We start from the raw sequence: 25000 nt of genomic DNA on the forward strand, positions 1-25000 counted from the left end.
GTGGATCAGGGCCTGATCAACCAGGCTGTTACTGCTGGCCGCACGTAGTTCAACATATGAACCACAGCCCCGGCTGAACAGCTACTGGCTTTAGGTATATGACTAACTTCGTCTTGAAGAAACCTGTTTTCACATCATCATCTGACAGACAGACACGTATGACTGAATCCCGTTAGTTATGCCGTTTACGTACCTGGCTGTCAGGTGCTCCCTGATCTGTGTGCTGGCTATCAGGTACTTCCTGATCTGTCTGCTAGCTGTCAGGTGCTGAGTGGTGCTTCCTGATCTGTGTGCTGGCTGTCAGGTACTCTCTGATCTGTGTGCTGGCTGTCAGGTACTCCCTGATCTGTGTGCTAGCTGTCAGGTACTCCCTGATCTGTGTGCTGGCTGTCAGGTACTCCTTGATCTGTGTGCTGGCAGTCGGTACTCTCTGATCTGTGTGCTAGCTGTGAGGTACTCTCTGATCTGTGTGCTAGTTGTCAGGTACTCTCTGATCTGTGTGCTGGCTGTCAGGTACTCCCTGATCTGTGTGCTAGCTGTCAGGTACTCCCTGATCTGTGTGCTGGCAGCCAGGTACTCCCTGATCTGTGTGCTAGCTGTCAGGTACTCCCTGATCTGTGTGCTAGCTGTCAGGTACTCCCTGATCTGTGTGCTAGCTGTCAGGTACTCCCTGATCTGTGTGCTGGCAGTCAGGTACTCCCTGATCTGTGTGCTAGCTGTCAGGTACTCCCTGATCTGTGTGCTACCTGTCAGGTGCTCCTTGATCTGTGTGCTAGCTATCAGGTACTCCCTGATCTGTGTGCTAGCAGTCAGGTACTCCCTGATCTGTGTGCTAGCTGTCAGGTACTCCCTGATCTGTGTGCTAGCTGTCAGGTGCTCCCTGATCTGTGTGCTAGCTGTCAGGTACTCTCTGATCTGTGTGCTAGCTGTCAGGTACTCCCTGATCTGTGTGCTAGCTGTCAGGTACTCCCTGATCTGTGTGTTAGCTGTCAGGTACTCCCTGATCTGTGTGCTAGCTGTCAGGTACTCCCTGATCTGTGTGCTAGCTGTCAGGTACTCTCTGATCTGTGTGCTAGCTGTCAGGTGCTCCCTGATCTGTGTGCTAGCTGTCAGGTACTCCCTGATCTGTGTGCTAGCTGTCAGGTACTCTCTGATCTGTGTGCTAGCTGTCAGGTACTCCCTGATCTGTGTGCTAGCTGTCAGGTACTCCCTGATCTGTGTGCTAGCTGTCAGGTACTCCCTGATCTGTGTGCTAGCTGTCAGGTGCTCCCTGATCTGTGTGCTAGCTGTCAGGTGCTCCCTGATCTGTGTGCTAGCTGTCAGGTACTCCCTGATCTGTGTGCTAGCTGTCAGGTACTCCCTGATCTGTGTGCTAGCTGTCAGGTACTCCCTGATCTGTGTGCTAGCTGTCAGGTGCTCCCTGATCTGTGTGCTAGCTGTCAGGTACTCCCTGATCTGTGTGCTAGCTGTCAGGTACTCCCTGATCTGTGTGCTAGCTGTCAGGTACTCCCTGATCTGTGTGCTAGCTGTCAGGTGCTCCCTGATCTGTGTGCTAGCTGTCAGGTACTCCCTGATCTGTGTGCTAGCTGTCAGGTGCTCCCTGATCTGTGTGCCAGCTGTCAGGTGCTCCCTGATCTGTGTGCTAGCTGTCAGGTGCTCCCTGATCTGTGTGCTAGCTGTCAGGTGCTCCCTGATCTGTGTGCTAGCTGTCAGGTACTCCCTGATCTGTGTGCTAGCTGTCAGGTGCTCCCTGATCTGTGTGCTAGCTGTCAGGTACTCCCTGATCTGTGTGCTAGCTGTCAGGTACTCCCTGATCTGTGTGCTAGCTGTCAGGTACTCCCTGATCTGTGTGCTAGCTGTCAGGTACTCTCTGATCTGTGTGCTAGCTGTCAGGTACTCCCTGATCTGTGTGCTAGCTGTCAGGTGCTCCCTGATCTGTGTGCTAGCTGTCAGGTACTCCCTGATCTGTGTGCTAGCTGTCAGGTACTCCCTGATCTGTGTGCTAGCTGTCAGGTGCTCCCTGATCTGTGTGCTAGCTGTCAGGTACTCCCTAATCTGTGTGCTAGCTGTCAGGTACTCCCTGATCTGTGTGCTAGCTGTCAGGTACTCCCTGATCTGTGTGCTAGCTGTCAGGTACTCCCTGATCTGTGTGCTAGCTGTCAGGTGCTCCCTGATCTGTGTGCTAGCTGTCAGGTACTCCCTAATCTGTGTGCTAGCTGTCAGGTACTCCCTGATCTGTGTGCTAGCTGTCAGGTACTCCCTGATCTGTGTGCTAGCTGTCAGGTACTCCCTAATCTGTGTGCTAGCTGTCAGGTACTCCCTGATCTGTGTGCTAGCTGTCAGGTACTCCCTGATCTGTGTGCTAGCTGTCAGGTACTCCCTAATCTGTGTGCTAGCTGTCAGGTACTCCCTGATCTGTGTGCTAGCTGTCAGGTACTCCCTAATCTGTGTGCTAGCTGTCAGGTACTCCCTGATCTGTGTGCTAGCTGTCAGGTACTCCCTGATCTGTGTGCTAGCTGTCAGGTACTCCCTAATCTGTGTGCTAGCTGTCAGGTACTCCCTGATCTGTGTGCTAGCTGTCAGGTACTCCCTGATCTGTGTGCTAGCTGTCAGGTACTCCCTGATCTGTGTGCTAGCTGTCAGGTACTCCCTGATCTGTGTGCCAGCTGTCAGGTACTCACTGATCCAGCAGAGCTTGCCTGTTTATCCAGCTTCTGTAATAGCCAGGTCAGTGTTAATACAACCTACCCCAGTATTTTATTTTGTATCTTTCATCAGAACTTTGTTACTGCTCACTAAAAATACGACAAAAAAATATACAGGATACCAGTGGCAACTGTTTTCCGGTTTGCAGCATTGTTTGCCAGAAAATGCAATTTATTCGTAAAGAGAGTGAGGACAATAATGGCTACATTCCCATGCCTCCCAAGTACACCCATTTTCCCCCGTTCCTCATTTGTTTCTCTAGGTTCCCTCCCATCCTCCCTCCCACTATCCTCCAACTCTCCCTCTCTTTATATAGTACGTCTTTCCCTCCCTACCCTAATCCGTCCTCTCCCTCCCTATTCTTCTACCTTCTTCCCTCTCTTATGCCCCTCCCCCATCATCCCTCCTTGCATCTTTTCTATGGTTCCTTCCCTCCTGTCTCCCTCTCTATGTCCTCTTTCACCTTTCTTCTTGCTGGTCCCTCCTTTGTTTACATCAATATCATGAGTCTAGACTCAATGGGTAACTTTCACTCCCCACCCCACTAAACTTTCTCTCTACCTCACACCTTCCATTCCTCAAACTGACCCTCTACATCTCTCCTCTCACTCCTAAAACTCCCTCAACCTCACAACTCTCACTCTCTCAATTTCTTCCTTTATTTTCACATCTTCCACTCCTCTACAGTTCCTTCTATTTCATCCCTCGCAAACTCTCCCTCTATCTAATATCCATCACACCTTCCATCCCTTAAGGATCTGTTACGTGATAGTAAAACTGGGGTAGAAAAGCTGAGAAAGAATGAGAGACAAGTCGAGGATAAGAGCTGGTGTAAGACATCCACATTAGTGGGATAAGATACAGGTTTAGTGTTGTATTCTTTATTGGGGAAACGTTGTGCCAGCAATGGATTCTTCAGGACTTGAGAGTCCATCCTTGGCGAGACGTATCCTCAATACAATATCCTAAGGCTGCACATGTATGTTATCACACGAGAGAGACACGCCTAACTGAGAGACCCTCAGCAGGAAGACGGTGGTATTGTGTTTGTCGGGAGTACGGTGAATGTCTCCCCAGAGGCAGGTGTTATGTGGTGGTGTGCAGCGTGAAGCTCGTGCTTACCTGAGTCTTCCCTTCCCTGGCTTGCTGGTTCACCGGGGAGTAAAAAGCATTATAGATGAGAAACAGGTGTGATATTTAAGGTGAGGGAATAAAGAGTTGGAAAAATCACGTTATTTGATGGTGTAAAATCCTGCTTTTACCCTTAGCCAAACTTGGCTCCTCCTACACATACAAGGATGTAAAACACATACACACACAAGGATGAAAAATACACATACACACATATGGACGTTTAACATACACACACACAAGGACGTACAACACATACACACACAAAGATGAAAAATACACATACACATACATGGATGTTCAACATACACAAGAATTTACAACACATACACACACAAGGATTTACAACACATACACACACAAGGATGAAAAATACACATACACACACATAGATGTTTAACATACACACACAAGGATGTACAACACACACACACACACAAGGATGAAAAATACACACACACACACACATACACACAAGAAAGTCGTCACAAAGCCCTTAACGTGTGGGTCATTCAACACAAGGAGTGGTGGTGATAGGGAAAGATGAATAATGGTGGTGCCTGCGTGTTGCAGGTATACAAGAAGTCACACTTAGGTAGAGCAAGTGAGGCTTCCCAGCCTGTGTTTCTCACACGCTTAGCAAAGTTTTGCCAGAGATTACTGGAGAGTTCTGGCCAGGATAATAAATACCACCATGATAATATATACTCCATTCTCTCTCATATTCCTTTACTCTCTCTCTCTCATCACGCCCTCTCTTCATTGCCTCAGCAGCAGCACCTGGTGCTTCACACGACTGCCAGACAGGTACAAGAAGTATCCTGGTCTGCTGCTCTACAGTTATGCACACCCGGGAGACTTGAACTGTTTTGCTCGCTAATTCTCCCTCACTCCCTCTCCTTCCTCCCTCTCCATTATCCCTTCCTTCCCTTTCTATCCTTTCTTCAGTCTCTCCCTCTCCAGCCCTCCTTTCCTCCCTCTCTCACATTATTGTCATGATTTAAGCACTAAACCAGTAGGGATCATACATTTAACAGGTAGCAACAGTAGCAGCAAACGTTGCCCATTCATTGGCTAGCCAGTGAAAAATAAATTACTGTTGACACTGTTGTTGTATACTGTTGACACTTGTATTATGCTGACACTGTTGTTGTATTATACCCAGGCTAGGTATGGAGGGCGGGGGAGGTGCCTGGTGCCCACGCTCAGCGGTCGACACCCGTCAGGAAGAGTGGCTGGAGGTTGACCTGGGAGCCCCGAGGCTGGTGACAGCAGTAGCCACACAGGGTCGACACGCCAATGGTCAGGGTGTGGAGTACACCCCAGCCTACACCCTCAGTTACTGGCGGCCAGGCATGGCCACCTTCGCGTACTACTCAGTACACCCTAACCTCGCAAACAAGGTAAGTGGGCCAACACTTGCTAGACCTCACAAACAAGTGTACCAACACTTGCTAGACCTCACAAACAAGTGTACCAACACTTGCTAGACCTCACAAACAAGTGTACCAACACTTGCTAGACCTCACAAACAAGTGTACCAACACTTGCTAGACCTCACAAACAAGACAAGTGTACCAACACTTTTAAATAAAACATTATTACTTATTTCAAAGATGATGTTGGACTCGTGAGTTCATTCGTGTGTAGCAGCTTCCACACGAATGAATTAACACGACAGAGGGTCGTGATCCTGCACATTAAGAGTTCTGTAAACATTCTACCAGAATCTTCATAAAACCCGTGACACGGGAACATCAGACAACTTTAGATTTAGAATTTTTTTTAGAAAACCACTGACTTGGCAACAGAATTGTTAATGAGTGGTTCAACCTGTGTAGTAGCGTCAATGAAGCCATAACGTTGAGTAGCTTTCTTAATAGGTTAGACGGGTACATGAGTGGATGTGGGAGTGTGTGAGTTGAACCTGCCTAGCATAGGCCAGTAGGCATGATGCAATGTGATCAGTGGACTCATGTAGGGAAAATCTTCATTATATACAGATAACCCGCACATAGGAGAGAGAGGCTTATGACAAGGTTTCGGTGCGACTTGGACCATTTACAAGTCACTCTAACACACGAAGGTGAAGGAGCCAATATATATATATAGAGGGGAGAGGAAGACTTGTCAATGTTGCAAGTCAGACAGAAACGTCGTTATAAGGTTGTATCTCCTATGTCCGGGTTATCTGTGTATTGTTGCAGTCATGGTACTGTCCCTTGTGTTCTCTGATCTTTATTATTTTGGTGTGAGGTTGATGTTGGCAGAGATGCGAGACACTCAAGTTCACCTGTGACCAGCGCTTTTGAGGGGGATTACAGAGATGCTCTCCCCCAGATCTTCTTATGTAGGATGCTATATTATGCCTGAGAACTCTCGCTTACATGTACGAATACAACTGTCGTGCCGCACGTGCTAGTGTTGTGGCGTACTTGACGTACTGATGTTGTCGTGTACAGAGAGTGGTAGTGAGCTAGACGTTAATACCTCAGAGATCCCCTGGTGTGAGTTGGCTTACCTTGTCTGCACCCTCTGTTGTTCCGGCTGTAGTCCAGCGTCCCAGCTTACACTCTCACACCTGACACTGTCCCAGCCTGTACTCTCACACCTGACACTGTCCCAGCCAGTACTCTCACACCTGACACTGTCCCAGCCTGTACTCTCACACCTGACACTGTCCCAGCCAACACTCACACACCTAATACTGTCCCAGCCTACACTCACGCCTGACACTGTCCCAGCCAACACTCACACACCTAATACTGTCCCAGCCTACACTCACGCCTGACACTGTCCCAGCCAACACTCACACACCTAATACTGTCCCAGCCTACACTCACACCTGATGCTGTCAAAGCCTCACAACCTCTCGTGTCATACAGTGGAGTGTATGTTAGTTAGTTACCATTCTGTTCTAGGCACATGTCGATTAGACACTAAGCATGCTGTACGTGTGTGTGTGTGTACTCTCCTAGTTGGACTCACCTAGTTGAGGTTGCAGGGGTCGAGTCCGAGCTCCTGGCCCCGCCTCTTCACTGGTCGCTACTACTGTGTGTGTGTGTGTGTGTGTGTGTGTGTGTGTGTGTGTCAGAGCACCACACGTCTGGTAATGTAATAGAGCGACGTTACCACCAGTAACAGCGGCGCGGGAAAACGTGTTGCGCTGATTTTCAGAGGACGAGAGACCCTGGTGATGGTGAAACAGTACCTGTATAGGTCAGGGTGATGTTACTGAGTACCAGTGTAGGTCAGGGTGATGTTACTGAGTACCTGTATAGGTCAGGGTGATGTTACTGAGTACCAGTGTAGGTCAGGGTGATGTTACTGAGTACCTGTATAGGTCAGGGTGATGTTACTGAGTACCAGTGTAGGTCAGGGTGATGTTACTGAGTACCTGTATAGGTCAGGGTGATGTTACTGAGTACCAGTGTAGGTCAGGGTGATGTTACTGAGTACCTGTATAGGTCAGGGTGATGTTACTGAGTACCAGTGTAGGTCAGGGTGATGTTACTGAGTACCTGTATAGGTCAGGGTGATGTTACTGAGTACCAGTGTAGGTCAGGGTGATGTTACTGAGTACCTGTATAGGTCAGGGTGATGTTACTGAGTACCTGTGTAGGTCAGGGTGATGTTACTGAGTACCTGTGTAGGTCAGGGTGATGTTACTGAGTACCAGTGTAGGTCAGGGTGATGTTACTGAGTACCTGTGTAAGTCAGGGTGATGTTACTGAGTACCAGTATAGGTCAGGGTGATGTTACTGAGTAACAGTGTAGGTCAGGGTGATGTTACTGAGTAACAGTGTAGGTCAGGGTGATGTTACTGAGTAACAGTGTAGGTCAGGGTGATGTTACTGAGTACCAGTATAGGTCAGGGTGATGTTACTGAGTACCAGTGTAGGTCAGGGTGATGTTACTGAGTACCAGTATAGGTCAGGGTGATGTTACTGAGTAACAGTGTAGGTCAGGGTGATGTTACTGAGTAACAGTGTAGGTCAGGGTGATGTTACTGAGTAACAGTGTAGGTCAGGGTGATGTTACTGAGTAACAGTGTAGGTCAGGGTGATGTTACTGAGTACCAGTGTAGGTCAGGGTGATGTTACTGAGTACCAGTATAGGTCAGGGTGATGTTACTGAGTAACAGTGTAGGTCAGGGTGATGTTACTGAGTACCAGTGTAGGTCAGGGTGATGTTACTGAGTACCTGTGTAGGTCAGGGTGATGTTACTGAGTACCAGTGTAGGTCAGGGTGATGTTACTGAGTAACAGTGTAGGTCAGAGTGATGTTACTGAGTACCAGTATGGGTCAGGGTGATGTTACTGAGAGAGAGAGAGAGAGAGAGAGAGAGAGAGAGAGAGAGAGAGAGAGAGAGAGAGAGAGAGAGAGAGAGAGAGAGAGAGAGAGAGAGAGAGAGAGAGAGAGAAAGAGAGGGGGGGGGGTGAGGGAAGGTGCCACCCAGCTACTTTCGCGTCAGCATGAGACTTTAGATAATGTATATAAAAGCGGAGGCTCGGTGTGGTGGGGAAGATGTGGTGGGGGAGGCATAGTGGGGAGACGTGGGGGGGGGGCTGAGGCAAGAAGGCGTGCCTCCTAAGTGCCAATTAATCGGGCCAGGTATCGATCAGGAGTGCCAAGTGTGGGTGTCGTCACTGCTACACGATCATGCCATTACCGCACTTCCCATAACCTGCCTTTATTGCCTCCCCCCCCCCTCCCCTCATTCCCCTTCTTAGCTAGCAACCAAAAAAAAAAAAAAAAAAAAACACCATTCGACTGCCAGGTGAGGGAAGACGAATGAACAAGTCTACTATCTACTCCTGTTCACCCAGCAGCAGATAGATACACACAAGTTTGTACACTATAATGAATCACATCTTGAGACAGTAGGTGGCTCCTTACGATCAAAATGGCTAATTAATTATTTTCTTCTTGTCTTCCTCCTCGTCCTGAGTGATCATGATAATGGTATACAATACCGACAAATTGATAAGACACATGTGCAACTTAACTGTTAAACATCTGTCTTACCTATCCTTCTCTTCTTCCTATACCTTCTTTTCGTCCTCCGCCTCCTCCTGAGGCTGTATGTCAAGTAACAGCTCCAGGTCTTACCAGGTGGCAGCAGGAGTGTCATAAGGCAGTAATGTTAGTGGCGCTAAGCTGTGTAGTAACACTACGCCAGATTAACCAACGGTGCCAGAGGCTCATAACTCATTGAGCCAAGATTGTCCAGAAAGATATAATGGTCCAGAGACACACACACACCTGCACTTATTTACCTGGAGCTACACACCTGCAGCTACAGTTTGACACACCTGCGGTTCCACACCTGATGCTACATCTGTACTTACACTTGATTTTATACACACACGAACATAAACAAAGGTTGTGAATACAAAGAAGGAGCTTAGTGTTCCAGGTATCAGTGATAAGATTATAGAGATCAACACTATACTGTACCTGACATTAGAATGTTAAGAGGTGAACTAGACACTCTAAATCTAACTAAATGTCTACAAGTAAATACACACACATCTAAATGGGTTGTGAAAATATGCAAATATATTAAGTTTTGTAACTTGGACGAACTGTACCACTGTAGACAACAATGGAAGATGTGCTCATTTAATACCACATACCTACAAGACCCTAGCAAGAAACTCATCACTAGTAATACCTCCCTTAAATAACTTGTAAAGGCAACTGCTCAAGAAATTTCTGGCTTAACTGTGTGTAATAATATCGCAAATTATATACACTGATGGACCTAAGCAGGAGTCTACTGGCAGGGTGTGTGGGTGGGGTGGTTAGGTGGGTGTTTGGGTGGGGTGGTACGGTGGGTGTGTGGGTGGGGTGGTAGGGTGTACTGAGCCTGGCACCAATGATTAGGCCAGAGAGTAATTGTTTCTTCCTGATAAAAGGCCACCCTGCATAAATCGCCTAAATGGTCCACGGAAATAAATGCCGATTACACGGTGCCAGTTATACGGTTAATGCGTGTGTGTGTGTGTGTGTGTGTGTGTGTACTCACCTATTTGTACTCACCTATTTGTGGTTGCAGGGGTCGAGTCACAGCTCCTGGCCCCGCTTCTTCGCTGATTGCTACTAGGTCCTCTCTCTCCCTGCCCCATGAGCTTTATCATACCTCGCCTTAAAACTATGTATGGTTCCCGCCTCCACTACGTCACTTTCTAGGCTATTCCACGGCCTGACTACTCTATGACTGAAGAAATACTTCCTAACATCCCTTTGATTCATCTGAGTCTTCAACTTCCAATTGTGACCTCTTGTGTCTGTGTCCCTTCTCTGGAACATCCCGTCTTTGTCCACCTTGTCTATTCCGCGCAGTATTTTATATGTCGTTATCATGTCTCCCCTGACCCTCCTGTCCTCCAGTGTCGTCAGGCCGATTTCCCTCAACCTTTCGTCGTAGGACAATCCCCGTAGCTCTGGGACTAGTCTTGTTGCAAACCTTTGCACTTTCTCTAATTTCTTGACGTGCTTGACTAGGTGTGGATTCCAAACTGGTGCTGCATACTCCAGTATGGGCCTGACGTAAATGGTGTACAGAGTCTTAAACGAATCCTTACTGAGGTATCGGAACGCTATCCGTAGGTTTGCCAGCCGCCCGTATGCTGCAGCAGTTATCTGATTGATGTGCACCTCAGGAGATATGCTCGGTGTTATATTCACCCCCAGATCTTTTTCCTTGAGTGAGGTTTGCAGTCTTTGGCCATCTAAACTATATTGTGTCTGCGGTCTTCTTTGCCCTTCCCCAATCTTCATGGCTTTGCATTTGGCAGGGTTAAATTCAAGGAGCCAGTTGCTGGACCAGGCTTGTAGCCTGTCCAGGTCTCTTTGTAGTCCTGCCTGATCCTCATCCGATTTGATTCTTCTCATTAACTTCGCATCATCTGCAAACAAGGACACTTCTGAGTCTATCCCTTCCGTTATGTCGTTCACATATACCAAGAACAGCACAGGTCCTAGGACTGACCCCTGTGGAACCCCGCTTGTCACAGGCGCCCACTCTGACACCTCGTCGCGTACCATGACTCGTTGTTGCCTCCCTGTCAGATATTCTCTGATCCATTGCAGTGCCTTTCCTGTTATGTGTGCCTGATCCTCTAGCTTTTGCAGTAACCTCTTGTGAGGAACTGTGTCGAAAGCCTTCTTGCAGTCCAAAAATATGCAGTCGATCCACCCCTCTCTCTCTTGTCTTACTTCTGTCACCTTGTCATAAAACTCTAGTAGGTTTGTGACACAGGATTTTCCTTCCCTGAAACCGTGCTGGTTGTCAATTATACACTTGTTTCTTTCCAGGTGCCTCACCACTCTCCTCCTGATGATCTTCTCCATGACCTTGCATACTATACACGTTAGTGATACAGGTCTGTAGTTTAGTGCCTCATGTCTGTCTCCCTTTTTAAAAATTGGGACTACATTTGCCATTTTCCATACCTCAGGGAGTTGCCCAGTTTCAAATGATGTGTTGAAGATCTTTGTTAATGGCTCACACAGTATCTCTGCTCCCTCTTTAAGGACCAACGGAGAGATGTTGTCTGGTCCCACCGCCTTTGAGGTGTCAAGTTCGCATAGCAGCTTCTTCACCTCCTCCTTGGTTATATGTACCTCATCCAGCACTTGCTGGTGTGCCCCCCTGTTCTGATTTCCTGGAGTCTTACTGGTTTCCACTGTAAATACCTCTTTAAATCTTGCGTTGAGCTCCTGACATACCTCTTGGTCGTTTCTTGTGAATTCCCCATCACCCTTCCTCAGTCTGATTACCTGGTCCTTGACTGTTGTTTTCCTCCTGATGTGGCTGTACAACAGCTTCGGGTCAGTCTTTACTTTTGATACTATGTCATTTTCATATTGTCTCTGAGCCTCCCTTCTTATCTGTGCATATTCGTTTCTGGCTCTTCGGCTGATTTCTTTATTTTCCTGAGTTCTCTGTCTTCTGTACCTTTTCCATTCTCTAGTACACCTAGTTTTTGCCTCCCTACACCTTTGGGTGAACCAGGGACTCGTTCTGTTCTTCCCATTATTTCTGTTTCCCCTGGGAACAAACCTCTCCTCTGCCTCCTTGCATTTTGTTGCCACATAGTCCATCATTTCTTGTACTGGTTTTCCTGTCAGTTCCCTCTCCCACTGAATGTCTTGAAGGAAGTTCCTCATGCCTGAGTAGCTCCCCCTTTTGTAGTTTGGTTTTTCCCAGCCTATTCCTGCTACTCTCTCCACTTGGAGCTCAACTATGTAGTCGAAGCACAGAACCACATGATCACTAGCTCCCAGGGGCCTTTCTTACATGATACCCTCGATGTCCGAACTACTCAAGGTGAATACAAGGTCCAGCCTTGCTGGTTCATCCTCTCCTCTCTCTCTGGTAGTGTCTCTAACATGTTGATGCATGAGGTTTTCCAGTACCACATCCATCATCTTGGCTCTCCATGTTTCGGGACCCCCATGGGGCTCCAGGTTTTCCCAGTCAATCTCCTTGTGATTGAAATCACCCATAACTAGTAACTTTGCTCCCCCCATGTGTGCTCTCCTGGCCACCTCGGCTAGTGTGTCGATCATTGCTCTGTTGCCTTCATCGTATTCTTCTCTTGGCCTCCTGCAGTTCTGTGGTGGGTTGTACATTACTGCAATTATCACCTTATGTCCCTCAGACTGGATTGTTCCTACTAAGTAGTCCCTTTCGCCCGTGCCCTCCATTCCTTCCATTTTCTCAAAACCCCACTGGTTTTTAATGAGCAGTGGAACTCCTCCTTCCCCTCTCCTCCCTCTGTCTTTCCTGAGGATTTGATATCCGGATGGAAAGATTGAATCTGTTATTATTCTGGTGAGTTTTGTTTCTGTGAGTGCTATTATTTCTGGGGATGTCTCCTTGATTCTTTTGTGCCACTCCTCATACTTGTTTTTTATTCCATCTGTCTGCATTTGTATACCACACCTTCAACTTATTTTCTAAGACTGTGGTCTGGGAGGTATATTGGGGTTGGGGAAGTGGGAGACCTGGTAAGGAACTATGGATTGTTGCTGTGGGGGTGGAGTTTGTAATGTAGTGGGTGGGGGCATTGGATGTGGCATGGGTGTTTTGATTTAGAGTGTTTGGTTGCACTGGGGTTGACCTGGTTGGGAGGCTTCCATAGGAAGTTGTGAGGGAGGCTGTATTTGATCTTCTTTCTGGGTCTGGGATCTCCTGTCTGTCTTCTCCATCCCCTCTCTTTCCCCCTTTCGCCTTTGTACCATCTCTCTCAGTTTCTGCCTTTCTTCTTGTGTTCTGTCGCGGTCGAGATACACCTTCCTGTATGCCGGCATGTCCCTTAATTGTGCTTTCTCCTGCAGGATCCTGGTCCGAGTCGCTTCTGCCTTGAAGGTCACTTTCACTGGCCGGGTTCTTTTTTTTTTTACAAACCCCCCTATTCTCCGAAAATTCTCCAGCTGGGTCATGTCGTCTTCTCCTATTGCTTTCATGATGCTTTCAATTGCTTTTTTTCCCCTTGTTTTCTTGCTTCATATGTTTCCCCTTCAACTTCCTGGAGCCCATACACAGAGACTGACCTCACCCTTTCATTCTCCCACTGCATAACCCTGTGTATCCCCTCATTTAATTTGGTTTCCTCCACTACAGCTTTCCTTTCTTCAGTTTCACTGGCTAATGTACTTGGGCTCAGTGGCCTGTCATTTTCCCTTCTCGGCTTTCCTTGGGCTCTGTTGTTGTCTGTTAGGGATTCAACATAAAGCTTAGCTCTTTCATTTACTACAGTCTCCTCTAATAGAGCTTCTCCATGCAGTTGTGCCCCTTCTTTCCCTACAGTCCCCTTATTTGTGGCTGAGGTAGCAGTCTGTGTGTGTGTGTGTGTGTGTGTGTGTGTGAACAAAACAATTCTTGCCACCACATCATCCACTAAACAGTTATCCCTGCCCTCACATCATCCACTAAACAGTTATCCCTGCCCTCACATCATCCATTAAACAGTTATCCCTGCCCTCACATCATCCATTAAACAGGTATCCCTGCCCTCACATCATCCACTAAACACAGGTATCCCTGCCCTCACATCATCCACTAAACACAGGTATCCCTGCCATCACATCATTCACTACACACAGGTATTCCTGCCCTCACATCATCCACTAAACATAGGTATCCCTGCCCTCACATCATCCACTAAACATAGGTATCCCTGCCCTCACATCATCCACTAAACATAGGTATCCCTGCCCTCACATCATCCACTAAACACAGGTATCCCTGCCCTCACATCATCCACTAAACACAGGTATCCCTGCCCTCACATCATCCACTAAACACAGGTATCCCTGCTCTCACATCATCCACTAAACACAGGTATCTCTACCCTCACATCATTTATTAAACACAGGTATCCCTGCCCTCACATCATCCACTAAACACAGGTATCCCTGCCCTCACATCATCCACTTAACACAGGTATCTCTGCCCTCACATCATCCACTTAACACAGGTATCCCTGCCCTCACATCATCCACTAAACACAGGTATCCCTGCTCTCACATCATCCACTAAACACAGGTATCTCTACCCTCACATCATTTATTAAACACAGGTATCCCTGCCCTCACATCATCCACTAAACACAGGTATCCCTGCCCTCACATCATCCACTAAGCACAGGTATCTCTGTCCTCACATCATTCACTAAACACAGGTATCCCTGTCCTCACATCATTCACTAAACACAGGTATCCCTGCCCTCACATCATCCACTAAACACAGGCATCTCTGCCCTCACATTATCCACTAAACACAGGTATCCCTGTCCTCACATCATCCACTAAACACAGGTATCTCTGCCCTCACATCATCCACTAAACACAGGTATCCCTGCCCTCACATCATCCACTTAACACAGGTATCCCTGCCCTCACATCATTCACTAAACACAGGTATCCCTGCCCTCACATCATCCACTAAACACAGGTATCTCTGCCCTCACATTATCCACTAAACACAGGTATCCCTGCCCTCACATCATCCACTAAACACAGGTATCCCTGCCCTCACATCATCCACTAAACACAGGTATCCCTGCCCTCACATTATCCACTAAACACAGGTATCCCTGCCCTCACATCATCCACTAAACACAGGTATCCCTGCCCTCACATCATCCACTAAACACAGGTATCCCTGCCCTCACATCATCCACTAAACACAGGTATCCCTGCCCTCACATCATCCACTAAACACAGGTATCCCTGCCCTCACATTATCCACTAAACACAGGTATCCCTGCCCTCACATCATCCACTAAACACAGGTATCCCTGCCCTCACATCATCCACTAAACACAGGTATCCCTGCCCTCACATCATCCACTAAACACAGGTATCCCTGCCCTCACATCATCCACTAAACACAGGTATCCCTGCCCTCACATCATCCACTAAACACAGGTATCCCTGCCCTCACATTATCCACTAAACACAGGTATCCCTGCCCTCACATCATCCACTAAACACAGGTATCCCTGCCCTCACATCATCCACTAAACACAGGTATCCCTGCCCTCACATCATCCACTAAAAACAGGTATCCCTGCCCTCACATCATCCACTAAACACAGGTATCCCTGCCCTCACATCATCCACTAAACACAGGTATCCATGCCCTCACATCATCCACTAAACACAGGTATCTCTGCCCTCACATCATCCACTAAACACAGGTATCTCTGCCCTCACATCATCCACTAAACACAGGTATCCCTGCCCTCACATCCTCCACTAAACACAGGTATCCCTGCCCTCACATCATCCACTAAACACAGGTATCCCTGCCCTCACATCATCCACTAAACACAGGTATCTCTGCCCTCACATCATCCACTAAACACAGGTATCCCTGCCCTCACATCATCCACTAAACACAGGTATCCCTGCCCTCACATCATCCACTAAACACAGGTATCCCTGCCCTCACATCATCCACTAAGCACAGGTATCTCTGTCCTCACATCATTCACTAAACACAGGTATCCCTGTCCTCACATCATTCACTAAACACAGGTATCCCTGCCCTCACATCATCCACTAAACACAGGCATCTCTGCCCTCACATTATCCACTAAACACAAGTATCCCTGTCCTCACATCATCCACTAAACACAGGTATCTCTGCCCTCACATCATCCACTAAACACAGGTATCCCTGCCCTCACATCATCCACTTAACACAGGTATCCCTGCCCTCACATCATTCACTAAACACAGGTATCCCTGCCCTCACATCATCCACTAAACACAGGTATCTCTGCCCTCACATTATCCACTAAACACAGGTATCCCTGCCCTCACATCATCCACTAAACACAGGTATCCCTGCCCTCACATCATCCACTAAACACAGGTATCCCTGCCCTCACATTATCCACTAAACACAGGTATCCCTGCCCTCACATCATCCACTAAACACAGGTATCCCTGCCCTCACATCATCCACTAAACACAGGTATCCCTGCCCTCACATCATCCACTAAACACAGGTATCCCTGCCCTCACATCATCCACTAAACACAGGTATCCCTGCCCTCACATTATCCACTAAACACAGGTATCCCTGCCCTCACATCATCCACTAAACACAGGTATCCCTGCCCTCACATCATCCACTAAACACAGGTATCCCTGCCCTCACATCATCCACTAAACACAGGTATCCCTGCCCTCACATCATCCACTAAACACAGGTATCCCTGCCCTCACATCATCCACTAAACACAGGTATCCCTGCACTCACATTATCCACTAAACACAGGTATCCCTGCCCTCACATCATCCACTAAACACAGGTATCCCTGCCCTCACATCATCCACTAAACACAGGTATCCCTGCCCTCACATCATCCACTAAAAACAGGTATCCCTGCCCTCACATCATCCACTAAACACAGGTATCCCTGCCCTCACATCATCCACTAAACACAGGTATCCCTGCCCTCACATCATCCACTAAACACAGGTATCTCTGCCCTCACATCATCCACTAAACACAGGTATCTCTGCCCTCACATCATCCACTAAACACAGGTATCCCTGCCCTCACATCCTCCACTAAACACAGGTATCCCTGCCCTCACATCATCCACTAAACACAGGTATCCCTGCCCTCACATCATCCACTAAACACAGGTATCCCTGCCCTCACATTATCCACTAAACACAGGTATCCCTGCCCTCACATCATCCACTAAACACAGGTATCCCTGCCCTCACATCATCCACTAAACACAGGTATCCCTGCCCTCACATCATCCACTAAACACAGGTATCCCTGCCCTCACATCATCCACTAAACACAGGTATCCCTGCCCTCACATCATCCACTAAACACAGGTATCCCTGCACTCACATTATCCACTAAACACAGGTATCCCTGCCCTCACATCATCCACTAAACACAGGTATCCCTGCCCTCACATCATCCACTAAACACAGGTATCCCTGCCCTCACATCATCCACTAAAAACAGGTATCCCTGCCCTCACATCATCCACTAAACACAGGTATCCCTGCCCTCACATCATCCACTAAACACAGGTATCCCTGCCCTCACATCATCCACTAAACACAGGTATCTCTGCCCTCACATCATCCACTAAACACAGGTATCTCTGCCCTCACATCATCCACTAAACACAGGTATCCCTGCCCTCACATCCTCCACTAAACACAGGTATCCCTGCCCTCACATCATCCACTAAACACAGGTATCCCTGCCCTCACATCATCCACTAAACACAGGTATCTCTGCCCTCACATCATCCACTAAACACAGGTATCCCTGCCCTCACATCATCCACTAAACACAGGTATCCCTGCCCTCACATCATCCACTAAACACAGGTATCCCTGCCCTCACATCATCCACTAAACACAGGTATCTCTGCCCTCACATCATCCACTAAACACAGGTATCCCTGCCCTCACATCATCCACTAAACACAGGTATCTCTGCCCTCACATTATCCACTAAACACAGGTATCCCTGCCCTCACATCATCCACTAAACACAGGTATCTCTGCCCTCACATCATCCACTAAACACAGGTATCCCTGCCCTCACATCATCCACTAAACACAGGTATCCCTGCCCTCACATCATCCACTAAACACAGGTATCCCTGCCCTCACATCATCCACTAAACACAGGTATCCCTGCCCTCACATCATCCACTAAACACAGGTATCTCTGCCCTCACATCATCCACTAAACACAGGTATCCCTGCCCTCACATCATCCACTAAACACATGTATCCCTGCCCTCACTTTATCCACTAAACACAGGTATCCCTGCCCTCACATCATCCACTAAACACAGGTATCCCTGCCCTCACATCATCCACTAAACACAGGTATCCCTGCCCTCACATCATCCACTAAACACAGGTATCTCTGCCCTCACATCATCCACTAAACACAGGTATCCCTGCCCTCACATCATCCACTAAACACAGGTATCCCTGCCCTCACATCATCCACTAAACACAGGTATCTCTGCCCTCACATCATCCACTAAACACAGGTATCCCTGCCCTCACATCATCCACTAAACACAGGTATCCCTGCCCTCACATCATCCACTAAACACAGGTATCCCTGCCCTCATATCATCCACTAAACACAGGTATCTCTGCCCTCACATCATCCACTAAACACAGGTATCCCTGCCCTCACATCATCCACTAAACACAGGTATCCCTGCCCTCACATCATCCACTAAACACAGGTATCCCTGCCCTCACATCATCCACTAAACATAAGAGTAAACATCAAGTCAATAATCCAGTTAGGGCCAATAAATTTCTGGAAGAGTTTGTAAACATGTGAAGTCTGCGTCTGGTGACGTATATTAAGTGGGCGAGTTGACGTGATGTTGATACCCCCACCCACCCCCGATACCACCCCCAAAGAACCACCCACCCACCCCCGATACCACCCCCAAAGAACCACCCACCCACCCCCGATACCACCCCCAAAGAACCACCCACCCACCCAGCTGATATGTCTGCTGGATCAATCTAGCCGAATGGGTTACGCTGCCGTCACCCGGCTGTCACGTGCCGTCACCCTTCACATCATCCTCTCCCCCCCACAACACACAAGTGTTCACCCTCCCCTCTAACACACACAAGTGTTCCCCTCCCCACAACACACATAAGTGTTCAACCTCCCCCAAGACACACACAAGTGTTCCCCTCCCCACAACACACATAAGTGCTTCCCTCCCCCACAACACACAAGTGTTCACCCTCCCCTCTAACACACAGAAGTGCTCCCCTCCCCAACAATACACACAAGTGTTCAACCTCCCCCAAGACACACAAGTGTTCCCCTCCCCACAACACACATAAGTGTTCAACCTCCCCCAAGACACACAAGTGTTCCCCTCCCCACAACACACATAAGTGCTTCCCTCCCCCACAACACACAAGTGTTCACCCTCCCCCACAACACCCAAGTAATCACCCTCCCCACAACACACAAGTGTTCACCCTCCCCCACAACACCCAAGTAATCACCCTCCCCACAACACACAAGTGTTCACCCTCCCCCAACACACAAATGCTCCCCTGCCCCACCCCGTCACCTCCCAGGAGAACATACAACATTCACACCACCTTCTGCCTCACTGCCATACACGTGTGAGAGATCAATTATTAGTCAGTACATGAGCACAGTAATGTCTGGGGTTGTGTCCCATCTTCAGTGTTCACCAGCGTCATGTTTCTCTAAAGTCTGTGCTTGTTGCAGCACCTACATCCTCCTGCCGGACCTCACTCCACTGTTTTTTTATACAACAGTTGGCGAGGAACCTTGTATCTGTATCTTTTACCAGCGTTTTTTTTATTTCTCAGTTTATATTTATATCCCTATGTGTGTGTATATGAGTATCTCTTACTCTCGGACCATATCTCCCCTGACCTATTCAAGCAACATAGCATACGATTCAATCAGCATTTCCTCGTAGCTTAAGTCCAGGACCAGTGTTTTAGTCAATGTCTTCAAGTTTCGAGTCTCTCTCTCTCTCTCTCTCTTCCTGACTGAGTGGTGTGGCTCCATGCCGGTGCTGCAGGCTCCAGTACCTGACTTACATACAAACTCTACAGTGTCTGCAATGATTTCATGCTGGGATTTCTGAGAGTAGTTCATATGAATGTGAGAACTGACGTTATATTTAGAACGAACACATAAATTATTTCAATTTAATTTATATTGTCCATGAACCGAGTCTTAAGCGGCGTGTGAGTTTCCCTGTCTCCTATAACGTTCATTTTTCCACTATAATCTACCTTAACCATAATTACTATCACATTTCCTTTGTTTCGTAAGGTGAAGTCCAGGATCTTTCCTTAATTCATGGTACAACTTAACAAATCTTTGAGGACAACTGTGTTGCAGAGGTTTGAGCAAAACTCCCAGGTCTGCAACACAGTTGTCCTCAAAGATTTGTTAAGTTATACCATGAATTAAAGAAAGATCCTGGACTTCACCTTACGAAACAAAGGAAATGTGATAGTAATTATGAACAAGGTAGATTATAGTGGAAAAATGAACATATTATTAGAAGACGGGGTAATTTACGCTCCTCTTAAGGGAAACATTGGCAGAACTTTCGATATTTCTTATGAAACGAGAAAAACCCTCATTTTTCTCTGTTTTGCTTTACCACGAGTATCTCTCTCACTGTTATTATCCGCTTTATTATCTACTTGTAACGTTCCATCCTTCATAATGACTGTCTTCTGTTTCTGAAGTGCTCCTTGAAGCAGTCTTGTCATTCCAGCTTGTACTTCACCGTCCACCACTCTGCTACATCACTGATGATGCCATCTCACAGTCTCGCCGGATCACCATCTGGAAAAGACCCGGGCCAGGACAGTACCAACTAACCTTCTACTTACTTTCTCAATCTGAGATGTAGTCCGCCAGTCCTTTCCTATCCTGCCAGATTTCCCTTATACTCTGATACAAATGCAGTAGGATCATCATTCAGTCGTCTTCCTTGATTCCATCCCTGTCTTCGCGTTTTATCCCATCACTTTACACACTATGCATACTAGTGATGCTAGCAGGTAATGTTGTGCCTAGTGTCTATCACCTTTATTAAAATCGATATAACATTGGCCGTATTGCAGCACTTTGAAAGTTCTGTCTTGGCTGAGTAATTACATATGCTCGCGACTCTTGCCCAGAACCTTGGCTTCTCTTGGTAACCATGGCAGGCAGTAGACCGTCAAAACCACTGATAAGTACCGCTTCCTAAAGTGCTCATGGTAATCAGCTTCTCAGCTAAGGCTGAGGGACTGATTACCTCATCTTTTGTATATCATTATTCTTCACATCATGTCCTTGTATTGTATTGTATTGATAAAGCCACTGGATGGCGAAACGTCTACAAATATAGATACCCAGATGTTACACGTGTCTAATTCCTGAACGTAAATTTTGCCTTTGTGGAGTTGCCATAATAAGTACCAGTGGACTCCATCAACACCCTCCCCTCACACTCTCCACTCTCTTAACACACTCACAAATCTAAAACACAAACACGGCAAACTCATGACTCTCCCGCAGATTTTATGACTCCAGTGAAATTAATATCGTGTCCCCCTAGCCTCCCCATACAATATTCATGAAAAAAAACCCTATCAGTAATGGCCAGAGTGTCGGACAATCTGCTACCCTTCTCCCCCTAAAATGTCACGATTTATATCCTTATTTGAGTTTGTGCGCATACCCCAGGGACATTAGTGGAGTCATAAGGGAGAGGCAGGAAGGGAAACACTAATGTGTCGTATGGTCATAGTTGTTCTTATTACAACCAGTGTGTCTCTGTCACCCTAGTAATGTTGTGATGTGTGTGTGTGTGTGTGTGTGTGTGTGTGTGTGTGTGTGTGTGTGTGTGTGTGTGTGTGTGTGTGTGTGTGTGTGTGTGTGTGTTTGTGTGTGTGTGTGTGTGTGTGTGTGTTTGTGTGTGTGTATGTGTGTGTGTGTGTGTGTGTGTGTGTGTGTGTGTGTGTGTGTGTGTGTGTGTGTGTGTGTGTGTGTGTGTGTGTGTGTGTGTGTGTGTGTGTGTGTGTGTGTGTGTGTGTGTGTGTGTGTGTTTGTGTGTGTGTGTGTGTGTGTGTGTGTGTGTGTGTGTGTATGTGTGTGTGTGTGTGTGTGTGTGTGTGTGTGTGTGTGTGTGTGTGTGTGTGTGTGTGTTTGTGTGTGTGTGTGTGTGTGTGTGTGTGTGTGTGTGTGTGTGTGTGTGTGTGTGTGTGTGTGTGTGTGTGTGTTTGTGTGTGTGTGATTGTGTGTGTGTGTGTTTGTGTGTGTGTGTGTGTGTGTGTGTGTGTTTGTGTGTGTGTGATTGTGCGTGTGTGTATGTGTTGTGTGTGTGTGTGTGTATGTGTGTGTACTCACCTAGTTGTACTCACCTAGTTGAGGTTGCGGGGGTCGAGTCCGAGCTCCTGGCCCCGCCTCTTCACTGATCGCTACTAGGTCACTCTCCCTGAGCCGTGAGCTTTATCGTACCTCTGCTTAAAGCTATGTATGGATCCTGCCTCCACTACATCGCTTCCCAAACTATTCCACTTACTGACTACTCTGTGGCTGAAGAAATACTTCCTAACATCCCTGTGATTCATCTGTGTCTTTAGCTTCCAACTGTGTCCCCTTGTTACTGTGTCCAATCTCTGGAACATCCTGTCTTTGTCCACCTTGTCAATTCCTCTCAGTATTTTGTATGTCGTTATCATGTCCCCCCTATCTCTCCTGTCCTCCAGTGTCGTCAGGTTGATTTCCCTTAACCTCTCCTCGTAGGACATACCTCTTAGCTCTGGGACTAGTCTTGTTGCAAACCTTTGCACTTTCTCTAGTTTCTTTACGTGCTTGGCTAGGTGTGGGTTCCAAACTGGTGCCGCATACTCCAATATGGGCCTAACGTATACGGTGTACAGGGTCCTGAACGATTCCTTATTAAGATGTCGGAATGCTGTTCTGAGGTTTGCTAGGCGCCCATATGCTGCAGCAGTTATTTGGTTGATGTGCGCTTCAGGAGATGTGCCTGGTGTTATACTCACCCCAAGATCTTTTTCCTTGAGTGAGGTTTGTAGTCTCTGACCCCCTAGACTGTACTCCGTCTGCGGCCTTCTTTGCCCTTCCCCAATCTTCATGACTTTGCACTTGGTGGGATTGAACTCCAGGAGCCAATTGCTGGACCAGTTCTGCAGCCTGTCCAGATCCCTTTGTAGTTCTGCCTGGTCTTCGATCGAGTGTATTCTTCTCATCAACTTCACGTCATCTGCAAACAGGGACACCTCAGAGTCTATTCCTTCCGTCATGTCGTTCACAAATACCAGAAACAGCACTGGTCCTAGGACTGACCCCTGCGGGACCCCGCTGGTCACAGGTGCCCACTCTGACACCTCGCCACGTACCATGACTCGCTGCTGTCTTCCTGACAAGTATTCCCTGATCCATTGTAGTGCCTTCCCTGTTATCCCTGCTTGGTCCTCCAGTTTTTGCACCAATCTCTTGTGTGGAACTGTGTCAAACGCCTTCTTGCAGTCCAAGAAAATGCAATCCACCCACCCCTCTCTCTCTTGTCTTACTGCTGTCACCATGTCATAGAACTCCAGTAGGTTTGTGACACAGGATTTCCCGTCCCTGAAACCATGCTGGCTGCTGTTGATGAGATCATTCCTTTCTAGGTGTTCCACCACTCTTCTCCTGATAATCTTCTCCATGATTTTGCATACTATACATGTCAGTGACACTGGTCTGTAGTTTAATGCTTCATGTCTGTCTCCTTTTTTAAAGATTGGGACTACATTTGCTGTCTTCCATGCCTCAGGCAATCTCCCTGTTTCGATAGATGTATTGAATATTGTTGTTAGGGGTACACATAGCGCCTCTGCTCCCTCTCTCAATACCCATGGGGAGATGTTATCTGGCCCCATTGCCTTTGAGGTATCTAGCTCACTCAGAAGCCTCTTCACTTCTTCCTCGGTTGTGTGCACTGTGTCCAGCACTTGGTGGTGTGCCCCACCTCTCCGTCTTTCTGGAGTCCCTTCTGTCTCCTCTGTGAACACTTCTTTGAATCTCTTGTTGAGTTCTTCACATACTTCCCGGTCATTTCCTGTTGTCTCTCCTCCTTCCTTCCTTAGCCTGATTACCTGGTCCTTGACTGTTGTTTTCCTCCTGATGTGGCTGTACAACAGTTTCGGGTCAGATTTGGCTTTCGCTGCTATGTCATTTTCATATTGTCTTTGGGCCTCCCTTCTTATCTGTGCATATTCATTTCTGGCTCTACGACTGTTCTCCTTATTCTCCTGGGTCCTTTGCCTTCTATATTTCTTCCATTCCCTAGCACACTTGGTTTTTGCCTCCCTGCACCTTTGGGTAAACCATGGGCTCATCCTGGCTTTTTCATTACTCCTGTTACCCTTGGGTACAAACCTCTCCTCAGCCTCCTTGCATTTTATTGCTACATATTCCATCATCTCATTAACTGGTTTCCCTGCCAGTTCTCTGTCCCACTGAACCCCGTTCAGGTAGTTCCTCATTCCTGTGTAGTCCCCTTTCTTGTAGTTTGGCTTCATTCGTCCTGGCCTTCCTGCTTCTCCCTCCACTTGTAGCTCTACTGTGTATTCGAAGCTTACAACCACATGGTCACTGGCCCCAAGGGGTCTTTCATATGTGATGTCCTCGATATCTGCACTACTGAAGGTGAATACTAAGTCCAGCCTTGCTGGTTCATCCTCTCCTCTCTCTCTTGTAGTGTCCCTTACGTGTTGGTACATGAAGTTCTCCAGTACCACCTCCATCATCTTAGCCCTCCAAGTATCTTGGCCCCCATGTGGGTCCAAGTTCTCCCAATCTATCTCCTTGTGGTTAAAGTCACCCATGATCAGGAGCTTTGCCCTGCATGCATGAGCTCTTCTGGCCACTCTAGCCAGTGTGTCAACCATCGCTCTATTGCTCTCGTCGTACTCTTGCCTTGGCCTCCTGCTGTTCTGTGGTGGGTTATACATCACTGCTATTACCACCTTGGGACCTCCAGAGTGAAGTGTTCCCACTATGTAATCACTTTCTTCTCCGCTATCTTCTCTCTCCAGCTCATCAAAA

The 25000-nt window shown here is 47.6% G+C and overlaps 1 protein-coding gene across 1 annotated transcript in view; it reads left to right on the top strand.

Annotated features, from left to right (window-relative positions):
* LOC128695265 (discoidin domain-containing receptor tyrosine kinase B) overlaps positions 1-25000 on the top strand; it is a 430413-nt gene that overhangs the window by 283360 nt on the left and 122053 nt on the right. The window contains exon 4 of the mRNA XM_070095538.1: positions 5003-5240. Coding sequence (XP_069951639.1) covers positions 5003-5240 — 238 coding nt within the window. The remainder of the gene's footprint in view (positions 1-5002; positions 5241-25000) is intronic.

This window comes from Cherax quadricarinatus, chromosome 50 (genome assembly GCF_038502225.1).
Source record: "Cherax quadricarinatus isolate ZL_2023a chromosome 50, ASM3850222v1, whole genome shotgun sequence".
Lineage (NCBI taxonomy): Eukaryota > Metazoa > Arthropoda > Malacostraca > Decapoda > Parastacidae > Cherax > Cherax quadricarinatus.